Below are 13,532 nucleotides of genomic sequence, written 5' to 3' on the forward strand. Positions count from 1 at the left end.
GCCACAGCCTGGGGCAGCTCCTAGCATGGGGAAGGCAAGAAGGCACATCCCGAGGTCGGGGGCTGGGTGAGGAGCCTCCGATGGCCCAGCGCCAGCCAGGGTCACCGGCTGACTCACCCGCCCTCTTGGTGACCTCCTGCATGGCGGTCATGAGGAGTGGAGACTCCCGACGATGGCATCCTTTTCCGGGCATGTCCCTCGCTGGCCAGAGCCCCGCCTGCCCACCCACTCAGCGTCACACGCTCAGTCCAGCCACTCCTTCTTCCTAAACATCTTTCTACCATACCCATGTCCCTCAGCCAGACTCTGGTCACCTTGACCTCTGGTGCCCTGATTTTTTGGATCCTTTGCCTTGTCAGTACTAAATATTTGAGTAGGTATCCTTCAATATTTGTATTGAATCTTTTTAATAAAATGTCTTACATGTCCTACTATCAATATAACATAAGAAATGCTGAACGTCATTAGTCATTAAGGGAATACAAATCAGAATCACGAGATACCATTAGGATGGCTATACATTTTTTAATTTTTTATGAAAAGTAATGTAGTGGTGAGGTTATGGAGAAATTGCAACTCTCACATATTGCTGCTAGGAATGTAAACACTTTGGTGGTTTACCAAATGATTAAATATAGACATGTTTAACAGCAGTTTCACTCCTACTTTGATAACAGGAGAATGCAAACATGCACTCACATAAAAACTTACACGACTGTTCACGGCAGTATTGTTCATAACAGCCTAAGGCGGACACGGGCACCGGCTGCTGCTTGGATGAATGAGATGTTACCTAGCCACACACGGGGCTTGATTCAGCCGGTAAAGAATGCAGCGCTGACACCCCAGTGTGGACGAGCCTTGGGAACCGTGCTACGTGAAAAGCCAGCCACAAAAGAGCGTATCATGTGATTCCATTCCAAAAGGTTCCTTTTAGGGGAACTAAAATGTCATAAAATTAAATGCAATGGTTTCACAGCCCTGGGAATATATTTAAGAGCTCTAAATTGTACATTTCACATGGGAGCTTTGTATAGTAAAGTGTGAATTATGCCTCAATGCTGATTTAAAAAATTTCTCCCCAGCGGGTCACCTTGCCTGGGGTGCACACACCCCGCTTTGGAGAGCTCTGGCAGCCTGTTCCTAGAACCGGTTGAGGTCCCTCTTGTCCAACTCTTGTTTCTCTTCAATCCATCCTGCACAGTGCTGGCTAAAATAGGATTCCTTCGGTGTCATGTAACCAAAACTGGCTCACTATTAGCAACAAAACACAGTCTAGACTCCTTGGCGTGAACTTGGACTACAGTGTTCCACACCTTTTCAGAACAGACAGCTTTCATATTCATTTCTTAGAGAGCTGTATGTAACATATGGGTGGGCTTCCTTTGTGGCTCAGTAGTAAAGAATCCTCCTGCCAGGAGATGCAGGTTTGATCCCTGGGTCAGGAAGATCCCCTGGAGTAGGAGATGGCAGCCCATTCCAGTGTTCTTGCCTGGAAATGCCATGGTTAGAGGAGCCTGGCTAGCTACAGTCCATTGGGTTGCAGAGTCTGATACAACTTAAGGACTAAAACAACAACAATGTAACGTATACCAAGTGCTCAATCAGACAACTAGGTTATTATGCTGAAGCTCAGCAAACACTCCTTAGGGTCTTTAAAGGGTCTTAAAAGTGAAACAATGAAACAGTCTTCCTGGTGGGGCTTTCAGCAACTGTCCCTTTGGACCGCTGCTTTGAAGGCAGGTGTTCTTTAGTCTAAATTCCTGCAGCTCAGGTTTGATGAAGCTGCAGCGTTTAGCAATTTGAATCGTTAATTGCCGGCAGATTCCTAGAAATGTCATTATCTCCTAAATCATGTCTACTTTAAAACAGCACAGGCAAACAGTCTGAGGTCTCCCTCTCTACCTTCCCCCTTAAAAAAAAAAAAAAAGAGTCCATTTATTCAGCTCGTTTCCTAAGGGGACCAAATGTCAGGTGGCTTGTGAGGTGTGTGGACATTATAAAAAGAGCTAAGACTCATCTTCAGCTCCTAGGTGCTGGATGTTGGTTAAGTGACTTCTACAAGCCAGAACCATGCCTCTTGCTCTCCCCCCGCCCAGCACCATACTAGACACCCAGGAGCTGAGAGAAGGGGAAATGACCTCTCTCTGCCTTCAGAGAGCTTGTAATCAGTAAGGAAGATAAAATTTACAGAGGTTTGGGTATATTTTGTTAATAAGCATGTGGTGTGGACATTTAAGGCTTCTCCAGTGGTTCAGTGGTAGAGAATCCGCCTGCAGTGCAGGACCCATAGGAGACACGGGTTCGATTCCTGGGTCAGGAAGATCCCCTGGAGGAGAGCATGGTGACCCACTGCAGTATTCTTGCCTGGAGAATCTCCATGGACAGAGGAGCCTGGTGGGTCACAGTCCGTGGGGTCACAAAGAGTTGGACACGACTGAAGGGACTTAGCACGCGCACACATATGGACATTTAAGTGCTATAGATAGAGAAGTGGAAGAGGCTGTGACATCTGGGGATTCTGGCTCTGAATGGAATTGGAGAAAGGATCTGGGTTAACACCTGGGTGTCTGGGAGCCGCGGGAGAGAAGGCAGATGAGGACGGATGAGTTTACTGACAGCCTTGACAGCTGAGGTCAGCGCTGGTCCAGGAGGGAGCAGACGGTTTTGAAGCTCGTGTTTTCAGCAGCTCTTTGGGTTTTAAACAGTTGTCTAGAGGCTCAGAGTTGGGAGAATGGGGCTGCTGCTCCTCTGCCTTTACCCCTGGGGCCTCCAGCAAGAACTTGATCTTTTTGGATCTCCATGGCTTCCAAGAGGAAGAGGTTAGAAGGGTGACGAAGGCCAGGGTCTCTTTCACTATTGAGTTCCTGGGATTGTGTATTCCACAGCGAAAAAAGCACTGAGTACAGTGCAGGAGACACAAGAGATGCAGATTCAATCCCTGAGTCCAGAAGATCCCCTGGAGAAGGGCATGGCAACCCACTGCAGTGTTCTTGCCTGGAGAAACCCATAGACAGAGAAGCCTGGAGGGCTACAGTCCATGGGGTCACAGAGAGACAGGACTGAGCACACGTGCGTGTACGCACACACACACACACACACACACAGTGCCTGTCGCCTAGTAGGTGTGCAGGTGGACAGCTGTGTCCACCTCAAGCTTCCCTCCCCTCCCTGAGCCTTGTGCTTGATATAAAAGGATGCGGAGCTGACTTGTGCCTGGCTGGCAGCAGAACCGTCCAGCTGAGCCTCGAAGGGGAGGCTTTGGCCCTATCTCAGCCCTGGACTCACTGCGAGGTCATGAGCAGCTAGGTTACCTGTGCCCATCACCTCATCAGCTAAGACGTCTCTTCGTGAGATTAGAGTTTGGTATTTTAAAGGAAAATATGAAATTTTCTTCAAAGTCAAACTATAAGTAGGAAAAAATTCAATATTAAGTGACATCATTTGAAACTTGCCTTTTGGATAAAATTTCATTGTATGTGCGATCAAAAGTACTACCAATGTACGTCTGTTGACAGATAGCAGTAGTTTTTCCTGCATCCTTTGTTTAATGCTGATATTTAAGTTGTGACTTCCTAATGTGAAACCGTTTCAGCGGGTGCCTGCCATTTGCTGTCTGTTCCTTTTCGTTGAACTTTGGTGCGTTTCTGCCTTCTGTGAGAACCCTTTCATCAGTGTTGTCCCATGAGAGTGGCCTGCCCGCTCCCCTAATGGATTGCGAGAGCAAAGATAAAAGGGAAGAAAACAGGGAGGTTCCTGCTGGTCCATCTTCCCTGTGGATATTACAGGTATAACCGTCTGTGTGAGGCTGGGAACACGCTGCATCTTGGGCTGTTGCCTTCCTGCTTCTCTGTTTTTACATCTGGTTTTATCAGGAAAATCCCTCTGTTGTGGGATTCTAACCTTGGGGTAATTTGCAGTCGGTACCTATCTATGCCCATAAGAGCCACTTGGAATTTTTATTTCATTAGTCAAAATAAATTTAAGGAGTATAATTTTCTTTTCTGCCTTTCCCTTGACTTTAATGATCTTGACATTTTTAAAGATTACAAGCCATTTATTTTATAGAAAATCTCTTAACATGGATTTGACTGATATTTCCTCATGATTCTATCCAGGTTTTGCATCATTGGCACGAGGTGATTTTAAAATATCGTTATTTTGAGATTATTTCCTTGATTCTTCATGAAGTCAGTGAAGTTGGAATAAAGCACTGCACATTGAATTTTGACATTTATTTGACTGTGAATAAATTATACACTGGCTTCCCTTGTAGCTCAGTCAGTAAAGAATCTGCCTGCAATACCAGAGACTGGGTTTGATTCCTGGGTTGGGAAGACCCCCCAGAGTAGGAAATGGCAACCCATGGCAAACCAGTATTCTTGCCTGGAGAATCCCATGGACAGTGGAGCCATGGGGTCACAAAGAGTCAGACTCGACTTAGCAATTAAACCACCACCACCACCCAAACTATACACTATAAGCTATAAACTATAAATCACTATACTTTACACATCTGGACTCAATAGAAAAATGGGTCCAGTATTTCAGCAGCCAGATCACAGAAGAGGAAGTCCTGTAAACATATGAAAGTGTTTGTCCTTACTTGCAATCAGGAAAATGTAAATTGAAATCATTTTATACCCATGAAATTAGTAACAATTTGCAAGTTTGATGTCACGTCAAGTTTTGGCAAGGGTGTAGAACAGTGGGAATCTGCAAGCCTACTGTGGAAATGTAAGCTGGTGGAAACACTTGAAAAACAGTTTACCATTATATTAAAGATGTGTCAGAGAAGGCAATGGCACCCCACTCCAGTACTCTTGCCTGGAAAATCCATGGATGGAAGAGCCTGGTAGGCTGCAGTCCATGGGGTCCCTAAGAGTCGGACACGACTGAGCGACTTCACTTTCACTTTTCTCTTTTATGCATTGGAGAAGGAAATGGCAACCCACTCCAGTATTCTTGCCTGGAGAATCCCAGGGACATCGGGGCCTGGTGGGCTGCTGTCTATGGGGTTGCACAGAGTCGGACATGACTGAAGTGACTTAGCTTAAAGATGTGCATGTTCTAAAACCCAGAAACTTCACCTCTTGGTGACCACAGATTTCAGAGACATTGTTGATTTGGTTTCAGACCATTGCAATAAAATAAATATCTCAATAAAGCAAGTCACACACTTTTTTTGTTTCTCAGCGCATATAATGGTCATGCTGATACTATACCCCAGCCCATTAAGTGTGTAAGAGCATTGTGTCCAGAAAAACAATGTATCTACCTTAATGAAGCAATGTTTTATTGCTCAGTATTAACCATCATTGTCCGAGCCTTCCATGAAGCTGTAGTGGTATCAGCAAGGATCAGTGATCTCAGACCACTGTAACAAAGTAATTATGATGAACAGGTTTGAAATATTTTGAGTGATGCCAAATGTGGCACAGAGACCCAAAGTGAGCAGTGTTAGAAAAACGGCATCAGTAGACCTGCTCCACACAGGGTTTCCACAAACCTTCAGTTTGAAAAAAACACATTATCTGCAAAGTGCAATAAAGCGAGATGTGCCTGCATGCTATAGGAACACCTTGCTCATAAGTCACTGGGCAACATTTATAAGGATGTAGCATCATTTATAACAGCCCATAGCAACCAGAGAACAAGTTAAATGTGCCTCAGTAAATTTGTAGTTGAGCGACATCAGAACCTCTACTATTTGGGAGGGGAAAGCATAGGTTACTACAGTTTTTAGAATAACAGCCTTCAGAAAATTATTCTTGAAAGCATTGGTTGTCTCAAAAAGGAAAGTATTTGGGTAGGCCTTCACCCATAGTGACAGGACGGCCCTGCTGAGGCCCTGGCGTGGAGGAGTCCGATCCTGCGGCCCTTAGCACGGGTGCTGCATGCTACTCCTGTTGCAGTCTCTCTCAGGAGACCAGGGGCCTGGCTGGGGAGGCTGGCCTTGGCCCTGGGTACCGTTTTTCAACGTGAGAAATGAAGTGTTTCCTGCCCTGTCAGTAAACAAGGATGTCACAGTCATCAGCCCTCCAAAGAGAGCCTAAGGATACTCGGGAAAGAGAAAAGTGCCTGAGATCTAACAGCTGCCATCTAACAGCCATCAGACTGCAGCCACTCCCTACGGGGAGCCCAGGGTTAGCTCAGGATGTGAAAAACACAGAATCCTGGCCTAGGATAGCTGAGATGCAATGAAAGAAATGTCAGTGGGCAGAGACTCTCACATCTTCCCATACCTAGAAAAGCGCTAAATTCCTTAACTTGGGATATCTGGTTTCCTCCAACAGTAGTCTTTTGACTGTAAGACTACTTGTCCTTTGTTGCAAAACTTGTGTATGACCTGACTCCTCCCCTCACCTCTTCGGAGCAGTTCTCTCAGGGTCCTTTGAGATGCTGTCTCCTGGGCTTGGAGTCCTAAAAATTCCCACCGAATGGAACATAACTCTCAACTTTTAGGTTGTGGCTGTCTTTTTCAGTGGACAGAAGGTGCACGTGGACCCTGCTGAGAAAGCTGGTGGAACGTGGCACAGAGGCACGTTGGATGAATGAAAGTCACTCATCATGAGGGGTCTTTTAAAACTGCAACTGTTTACTGATTCCGTTTTCTGGATGCTCAATGGCTTCATGCTCCCCTGCAGGAGGAGCAGCTGAAATCTCACGAGAGCAAGCTGAGGCAGATCACCACGGAGCTGGCGGAGCACCGCTCCTACCCGCCGGATAAGAAGGTTAAGGCCAAGGAGGTGGACGAGTACAAGCTCAAAGACCACTATCTGGAGTTTGAGGTGTGTTGAACCTAAATGTCACAATGCTTGTCACCTGAGCTATCTCACAGTATTTCCAGGAGGCAGGTTGTTTTATAGCTACCGTATCTGTGGGCAACACACCTTGACCGTCCCTCTCCCGGAGCTCCGGGCGGGGTCTCAGTCACGGTGGCCCCTCCTGTTCATGGTTCTATTTAAGCATCAAAGAATAACTGTCAGTTTTTATGCTTAAAAAGCAAATCGGCTGCTGGTTGGAATAGCGTGTGCTGGCTGTGAGACAAAAAAAACACAACAACAACAGTCGATGGACATGCCGGGGTGGGCAGCCGCTTTCTCTATTTCTGCATCTCTTCCAGCAGAGTCTGAGTCAGAAAAAGTACCGCGGAGGAAACGAGCTGCGGGGTGCCGTGGCGCGTCTTCCGTGCGCGCTCTGGCTGCTAGGCAACAGAGGCAGCTCTCCTCTGCCACTCCCGCCCTTCACACGGAGGCTGGGAAACCAAGTCGTGGCACATCCAGTACCCAGCACGTGTGGCCACTAAACGGAATGGGGAGGATCCGTACAGTCTGGAAAGATGGAAAATCTAAAAGCGAGTTGAAAGCACCGTGTTACCAACCTGCCTGCCCATGCAGGAGACGTAAGAGACGCAGTTTCAATCTCTGAGTCGGGGAGATCCCCTGGAAGAGGGCGTGGCAACCCACTCCAGTATTCTTGCCTGGAGAACCCCATGGACAGATGAGCCTGGCGGGCTGCAGTCCATAGGGTGGCAAAGACATGACTGAAGTGACTTAGCATGTACGCACCTTCAGCTACATTTTCTCCCCGGTGAGTGTCAAGGTTATGTTTTAACTATGACTACCCCATCAGCTGCCACTTGAAGACACTGAAAGGATCCTTGATTTTAAGTACATGGGCTTAGTCCAAAATAAAGAACAGTTATCTTTTAATTTTTACATAACTTTTTTTCTGCGGAGTGTGTTGAATCTGTCTTTAGCTCTTCTTTTGCTTTGTAGATCTGGTCTATTCATCTTCATCTTCTTTCCCATCTTACAATCATGCTTCTTCCTTGGGCTTGAAACACAGCATCATCTGAGCGCCCTCGCCCTGACCCACCGCCCCAGACCTACTCAGACACCAGCGCCCAGCACTGCTGCCTCTCCTGCCCTCTCTCAGCCTTGCCTTTCGGCCCCCTCTGCCCAGGGCCCAGGGTTTTCACCTCTCCTGAACCCAGCGGCGCTTCTGTCTTCAGCCCATCCTACCCATCCTGGCAGTTTCCTAAGGCATGCTTCTGTCAACAGCTGCCCTTGGTTTTCCCCTTCACCTCCCCCAACAATTTACCTTCAAATAAAGTCCAGTCCTTAATCTGAGAGTATCTGGGTTCCTTCTGTCTGTCCACAACACAGGTCTTCCCACCACGACCGCCATGAGATCAGCCATCTTTCTGCTACTTTGCCCTCCAGACTCGCTATTATGCCTTTGTTCATCTACTGTGAAAAAAAAACAGGAAAGTGAGCTGCTCAGTCGTGTCCTTCTCTTTGGGACCCCACGAACTGTAGCCCGCCAGGCTCCTCTGTCCATGGGATTCTCCAGACCAGAATACTGGCGTGGGTTGCCATGTCCTTCTGCAGGGGGTCTTCCGGACCCAGGGCCTGAACCCGTCTCCTGCGCTGCAGGCAGACCCTTTACCTTTTGACCACCAGGTGCTTTGCTCTGCCCCAGCTGCCCTCCCCTCCTTTCATTTCCGAGAGTCCTGTTCGTCTTTCAGGGTGCACCCCAGACCCCTCCTGTGAAAAGCCTGCTCTCAGCCTGCCGGTCCCCGTCCTGCTCGGGGGCTCCTGTTGAGGTAGTTTCAGGGTCTTTGCATCTGTGGCCAGTCCCACAGCGTCTGCCTCCCGAGACCGTGAGCCCTCGAGAGCAGGGGCCTCGGGTCCTCTTCACATCTCTGCCCTGTGCTCGCTCGATGAATTGGACAGGGTTTCATGGAAGCTTTTAAAAGTCTTAGATTTTGGAGTTATAAAATGTGGCATTTGGTGCCGTGAAGATCCATGTACCAGTTTTCTTCATGGTTAAGCAAGTCCTTGCTCTGTTCAGATGAAGAAAAATCTTCTTTTTATTAAAGATGAAAGCTTATTAGCTAAAACTTTGGAAGCCTTCCCAGCCAAAGACTTCTTGAAAAAATACTTTTTAAAAAACAAATTTACTAAGCGGCTCATCTTTGTCCGCACCTGTTCATTCTTGGGAAATGGGAGTCCTCAGAAATCTATCACAATTCTTCACACGTCTGGAGTGGCTTTCAGCTGCCAGTCTGTTGGTTTCACACATGCTGATTAATTTCCCAGCTCCTCAGGCCCCTGCTGCCAGCCCGCAACACCTCGCTCTGAGCCCTTGGCTCTAAGGCTGCGAGTCTGCACTCAGGAGGCCGGGGTTGCCGCAGGACCAAAGAAGGGTCGCCCTGCTAGATGCCCCCCTGCTTTGAACCTCCTCTTGGAGCCCCTTTTCCAAAAATGTAACCCAGCCAAAGCCAGCATTTCCATTTCCTGACATGAGCTTTAGACGAGCCTTTGTGGGGGTACGTCTTGCTTTCATCAAATCGTAATATCAAGGAGTGTGAAGGTTGCGTTCCAGGACTTTGGCTCGTGAACATCTTCCCATATGGTAACACGTCGGGTGTGTTGGAGTGTCTGTCGAGCCTCACTGACCTGTGTACCAGAAAGGCGGATGGTCCCCTCGCTTCTTAGAGGTTATCTAAAAAGGGTTTTGTGAAATAGTCTCTTTTTTTTTTAAGTGAACCATTACTTTTCAGTAACTGGAAGTTGAAGTAGTGTATCTCGTGGGGTCCACTCTGCTGTTAGAATAACTAACTCTCCACTTTTCAGCCATCAGGCTTTGTCTTGTGCGCGTACTGCAGTGACGCCCTCAGAGCATCCAGGCTTCCCCCTCAGGCTGCCCTGTTCCCCGGATGGGGGTTCTGAGCGTGACGGATCATCCCCACGGGGTAGGGCCAAGGGTGTCTGAACGTCAAGGACCTTCCTGTGTACTTGTTCTTTGTTCTTTCCTCAGCTTCTAGAAGATGGACCGAGTGCTCATACATATTTGTTGAGTAAATGAATGGATAAAGGCAACATCAGAGGAAAGCTTAGTAGCTCCTCTGAAAACAAAAGTGTCAAACAGACAGTGGTGTCTGCAGTTCCCTGTGACCCCAGACGGGCAGGGACCGGAGGGCATCTTGAGCCCCACCGACGTCCCTGTCTCTGGGGAGGAGCCCCCGCCAGGCCCGCTCTCTCACCTGCTCCCGTGGTAGGGACTCCCTGCGGTCTCAGAGCAGCGCTTGTAATTTTCACACCTTGGTAAGAAAAGCACCTTCACTGTTAGAGTATTAAGTCCTTGGTGGTAACACGGTCGTTTCTAACTGGATGCATTCAGTTGTTTATATCCCAGGTTGCTCTGAGCGCAAACGGTTCTTCAGGCAGGCCAGATTGGCGGCACTGAGAGATTCTCTTAACCCTGACTGACAGTAAATAATGAGAAACTCTGGTAAATAAGAAGGTTCAGGGGTGGTTTTTGTTTGGAGTTGAACTTTACTGAATTACATTGTTTATTGATTTTTGGCTATCCTGGGTCTTCATGGCAATGCACGGGCTTTCTCTAGTTGCAGCGACCTGGGGCTCCTCTCCAGATTCGGTGCATGGTCGTCTCATTATAGGGGCTTCTCTCATCGTGAAGCACGGGCTCTAGGCCATGCGGGCTTCAGTAGTGGTGGCACCTTGGCTCAGGAGTCATGCCTCCCGGGCCCTAAGCACAGGCTCAGGAGTTGTGGCACGCGAGCTTAGTTGCTCCTCGGCATGTAGGACTTCCCTGGACCAGGGATAGAACCCAGGTCTCCTGCATTGGCAGGTGGATTCTTTACCACTAAGCCACCAGGGAAGCCCTGTTTATTTTTGAAGTCTATAAAAAGTCTGCGAAGAACAAGGAGACTTGCATCAACTTCAGCCTTAGCCTGTAAGAAGACGGCGCACTATTCCTGAAGGCAGCATACTCCGCTTAGAATGCCTGTAGTTAACCAAGTTTGTGCCTTTCTCTTTACTGCCCATGCAGTGGGAGGGTTGGGGGTAGCATTGCTTTGTTCTCGATTGAATTGGTTCCCCAAAGTTGTGGCTACTGATTGCTTACAAGGGTTCACGTGGAGTCTAAGCTCACCTTTGACAGAGTTGTTAGGCATCACAAGTCTATGTAAGAAACTCACTGTCATTTCCCAGTTTTCAAAAAATAAATATCAGAAATAGCTCCACTTCCTTTTGACTTATTTCTACTCTATTCAGTTCCCTTTTCACTTAAAAATGTTGAATCGATCTCCGTGTTTCTGGTACATTTGGAAATTTATCAGGATGTTGGACAGGTGGGTGGTGTTTGTCACATAAAAACTTAGAAAGCGCCAGCTACTTGAAGCACCGGAGCCTGGGCTCTGCCCGATGCCCCTCGGCCCTTAAAGGAACAGCCCTGTTACAGGAATTCCTCGCCAGCACTGAACTTGGCCCCAGAAATTTGGCTTTTTGTTTCTTTGCAGTTGAAGTGAAGATACTGTTTGCTCCAGGATGTTTTTCAAGTGACAGTTAAGATGTTTTCAGTGGCATAAGTTATTAATAACTCTTAGACGTGAGTAGGGAAAGGGCAACTCTGGCAGTTCAAACCTATTAGAAGGGCTGGGCTTCTTGAACAGGGCTGTCAGAGGCTAACTGAGGAGCGAGTGCTGAGGGCAGGCTCCCAGCAGCTCCCGGGTTCACTGTGGCGCCATGGAGACCTGGCAGGCAGCATAGGGCATCACGAGCCAGCAGACCTAAGGTTGGAACATTTTCTTTGGCCCTCACAGTGCTGGATTTGTTGGTGCTGAGATTTGAATGCGTTTAGGGAAGATCAGCTGGAAAAGGAAATGGCAAGCCACTCCAGTGTTCTTGCCTGGAGAATCCCAGGGATGGAGGAGCCTGATGGGCTGCCGTCTATGGGATCGCACAGAGTCAGACACGACTGAAGTGACTTAGCAGCAGCAGCAGCAGCAGGGAAGATCAGCAGGGTCCTCCCACCACCCCCAGTATACATAGCCTGGCTCCTGAACGCGGTTGACTTTGCCGTTGCTATATAGATGCTGCAGACACTTAGATGTGTTTTATGCCTTAGATCTGTGAATACGGGCTTTGAATCAACTGTCTCTTCATGGTTAGAAAATGGGTACTTCCAGGTACATGTGTTCTCAGGTTCCAGTGCAGCAGGAAGAGAAGTCCATGTCCCTGATGGCTCAGCTTTGTTCTGCTCAAGGGCAGAACCAAGGCCCTTGCTGAATGGGCTGGAATTCAGCCGCGTGCTCACTCCTAAATTTCAGCCTGGAGCAGAAAGTGCTTATGGCTTAAGGCAGGCAGGACCCACACCAACCACATGGCTGGAAGTGCAATTTTAGCAACAGCAAATGTCCATTCTAACAAGACATGTAAATCTCTCTAAATTTTAAATCGAAAAAAATCTAGGACATTCTTGAGGCATGCTGCATCTTTTTCTGAATTTCTAATTTTTGGTGTATGTAAAATGGCATGGTTCCTTCTGAAACTGATGTACTTGAGAACAAGAGCACATTCCATATAGTGCCAGGAAGGAGACTCAAGACAGCTCGTATAGAGAAGTGCACATAAGTACATTTCTGGTTGGAAGCCCTCAGTTTTACTGTGGGGTTATTTGTTGGCTAGGTGGGTGGATGGGCGGTTTGATGTATTTCTTTTTGAACAGATTCTCTGACTGTGATCTTAGCTCTGTTTCTTCAGATGGCACAGTTTTTATCTGTCAACATCACATAAGTAATTTTCACATTATGGACCACTTCTCCTCTCACAGGAGCAGTGAGTGCAAGGACATATCTCAGGGCACTGCCAGCTGTCCCCGGGCAAATGTGTTACTGAGACAAGACAATCTGGCTGCTAATTTGTGAGTGGACTTGGTTGTAAACGTACAGAGATAGCCATGATCACTTGCTTCCTCCAGAGTGAAAGTAAGGGAAATTTCCCCACCCTCTTAGGAGATTAGCAGCCAGTCTGTCTCAGGAACAGAGTCTAGCCTAAATCCAGTGACATGTCCTTTATAGAAAAGAGCACAAAGGTGATTATGTATGGATCTGAGAAGCTAAGATGTGGCAGGTTAATTGACTTCTTGCGGAAGTTTAAGAATTTTTTTTTTCTTGTAGAAGACTAAGTGTTAGAGTCCAAAGCTAGAGACCCAAGTCCAGCAGTTGCCCAGACACGCAAGTCCAGTTCACATCAGAGGCAGGGGTTTTGCGTTGCCGTTTGGAATTGCATTTTGTACGGCACAGTGATCGAGGGCTGCAGAGCTCTGGGTTTTCATCTGTAAAGGATGACGCACGCTTTTGAAGGGAGGAGAAGCTTAGCAACAGGGAGCCTTTGAATCACATTTTAAACAGATGATTGAGAAGCAGAACAGAGAGTCAGTCATGGGCCCTGCAGTGACTGTCCTTAAATCCGTCCTCACGCCTGAAATGTCTGCTCTGAGGAGCATCACTCCTTGGGGTGAAGGTACTGTCTGCGAGAAAAGGGCACAAAAGCTTGCAGTTATAAAACAGTGAAATGAGGAAAAGGGATGGCCTGGAAGTTAGGCCACTTTAGTCTCATCCTTCTCTGGACCTCGGTTTCTGGCTATAAAGATGAGATGGAATTGAGTGAACTAACCTTAAGGCCCCTTCTGCCTCTGTATTTTTGCTATAACTTACT

The 13,532-nt window shown here is 47.6% G+C and overlaps 1 protein-coding gene across 9 annotated transcripts in view; it reads left to right on the forward strand.

Annotated features, from left to right (window-relative positions):
- PSD3 (pleckstrin and Sec7 domain containing 3) overlaps positions 1-13,532 on the forward strand; it is a 492,806-nt gene that overhangs the window by 456,735 nt on the left and 22,539 nt on the right. For 8 of the 9 annotated variants that reach the window (XM_061404650.1, XM_061404652.1, XM_061404654.1 and 5 more), the window contains one exon: positions 6,648-6,791. The exons of the other annotated variant lie outside the window; for it this stretch is intronic. In XM_061404650.1, coding sequence (XP_061260634.1) covers positions 6,648-6,791 — 144 coding nt within the window. The remainder of the gene's footprint in view (positions 1-6,647; positions 6,792-13,532) is intronic. 9 annotated transcript variants of the gene reach the window in all.

This window comes from Bos javanicus, chromosome 27, assembly GCF_032452875.1.
Source record: "Bos javanicus breed banteng chromosome 27, ARS-OSU_banteng_1.0, whole genome shotgun sequence".
In the NCBI taxonomy this organism is placed as follows: domain Eukaryota; kingdom Metazoa; phylum Chordata; class Mammalia; order Artiodactyla; family Bovidae; genus Bos; species Bos javanicus.